The following is a 1,529-nucleotide window of genomic DNA, read 5'->3' on the forward strand; positions in this document are numbered from 1 at the left end:
GAAGTACTCTGATATAAGCGATGTTAAAACACCACATTTGCCAGAAAATGCCAAGACTTCACTGAGGTTTTCCAAGCCCCTGGACGATTCTGATCTAAAGAATTTGGTTAAAAGTGGTCTTAGTATTAAAACTGAAAATAAAACTAGATGGGCAGTTAATTTGTTTAGTATGTGGAAGAAACACAGAAACAATAATAACTCTGAAGAAAAAGGTTTATTTAATCTTTCCAGTCAAGAATTGCATGAGGCACTTTCCTTTTTTATAGCTGAAGTGCGTAAGGAATCCGGTGATAATTATAAACCAAATACTTTGTATGAGATTATTGTATCTATACAGCACTACCTTCGTCAGAATGGACGTTTAATAGCCTTTATGGATGACCAGGGTTTAAGAAGTGTTCTGAACAGTAAAATGAAGGAGTTGTCGAGACTTGGACTGGGTATTAATACCAAGAAGTCAGAAGTTATTACAATAGAACAAGAAGAGATTTTATGGAGTAAAGGCTTGTTAGGTGAAAGTAACCCACAGCAGTTATTGGATAATCTTCTTTTCTTGTTTGGATTACATTTTGCACTGCGAGCTGCTCAAGAACACAGGAATTTAAGGTTTGGTATGAACACTCAATTGTCTGTTAAGTATGACTTAGAAGGTAAAAAATATCTGCAGTACATAGAAGATGTTTCAAAGACAAACCAAGGTGGTTTAGATCACAGGAAATTCAGTCCTAAAATGACAAGAGCTTATGAAAATTCTAACCCATTAAGATGTCCAGTTAGATTATATGAAAAGTATATAGCTCTGCGTCCAAAAAACTGTACAGTAGATGCATTTTATCTGCGTCCCAAGAAGATGCCATGCTCTGATGTTTGGTACTATGATTCTCCTGTAGGAATTCATACCATACAGTCCACTGTTAAACGTTTATGTCAGTCGGCTGGTATAATTGGAAACTTTAGTAATCATTCCCTTCGTGCCACAGCTGCAACTCGTTTATATCAAGCTGGAGTGGACGAGCAATTGATCCACTGAAAAGACTGGACACCGATCTAATGCTGTACGAGCATATAAAAGAACAAGTGATGCCCAGCAAGCCTCTGTGAGTTCAGTATTGCATAGTGGTTCCAAAAAACATAAATTGGAAGAATTGGTGGATACAACGTTGCGTTAATGAGGAAACCAGTGACAAAGAACATAAGGAACTCAGAGAGTTCAAACTTTCAATGCCAGGAATGAATTTGTCCATGAAATTTTGATTCATTTGACTGTAGTATTGCTTCAAAAATTGCAATAATATGTTTGTTCTAGTTATCTGAAAATCTGTTCTTTCTTAAGTTTAATAATGTACTATTTCGTCCAAAAACTGTACATTCTTAGGTCAAAGAAAGTACAGTTTTTGGAAGTTGTGAGTAGGTGTTCACAAAAACAGTACATTCTTTGAAATAATGGCCTCATACAACAAAGGAGTACGGTCTAACTATAAACATAATCTGCGGTTATAAATCTTTGGTCACTTTTTATTTCGTCAGCT

The 1,529-nt window shown here is 35.8% G+C and overlaps 1 protein-coding gene across 1 annotated transcript; it reads left to right on the plus strand.

The window, feature by feature from the left end:
- Positions 1 to 214: 214 nt before the first annotated feature.
- LOTGIDRAFT_55886 (hypothetical protein) lies at positions 215 to 925 on the plus strand (the record flags this gene model as incomplete). The annotated part of the gene is made up of 1 exon (XM_009056184.1): positions 215 to 925. A coding segment is annotated over one exon (711 nt), but the record flags the coding sequence as incomplete, so codon positions are not given.
- Positions 926 to 1,529: the final 604 nt, after the last annotated feature.

This window comes from Lottia gigantea (genome assembly GCF_000327385.1).
Source record: "Lottia gigantea unplaced genomic scaffold LOTGIsca_268, whole genome shotgun sequence".
Lineage (NCBI taxonomy): Eukaryota > Metazoa > Mollusca > Gastropoda > Lottiidae > Lottia > Lottia gigantea.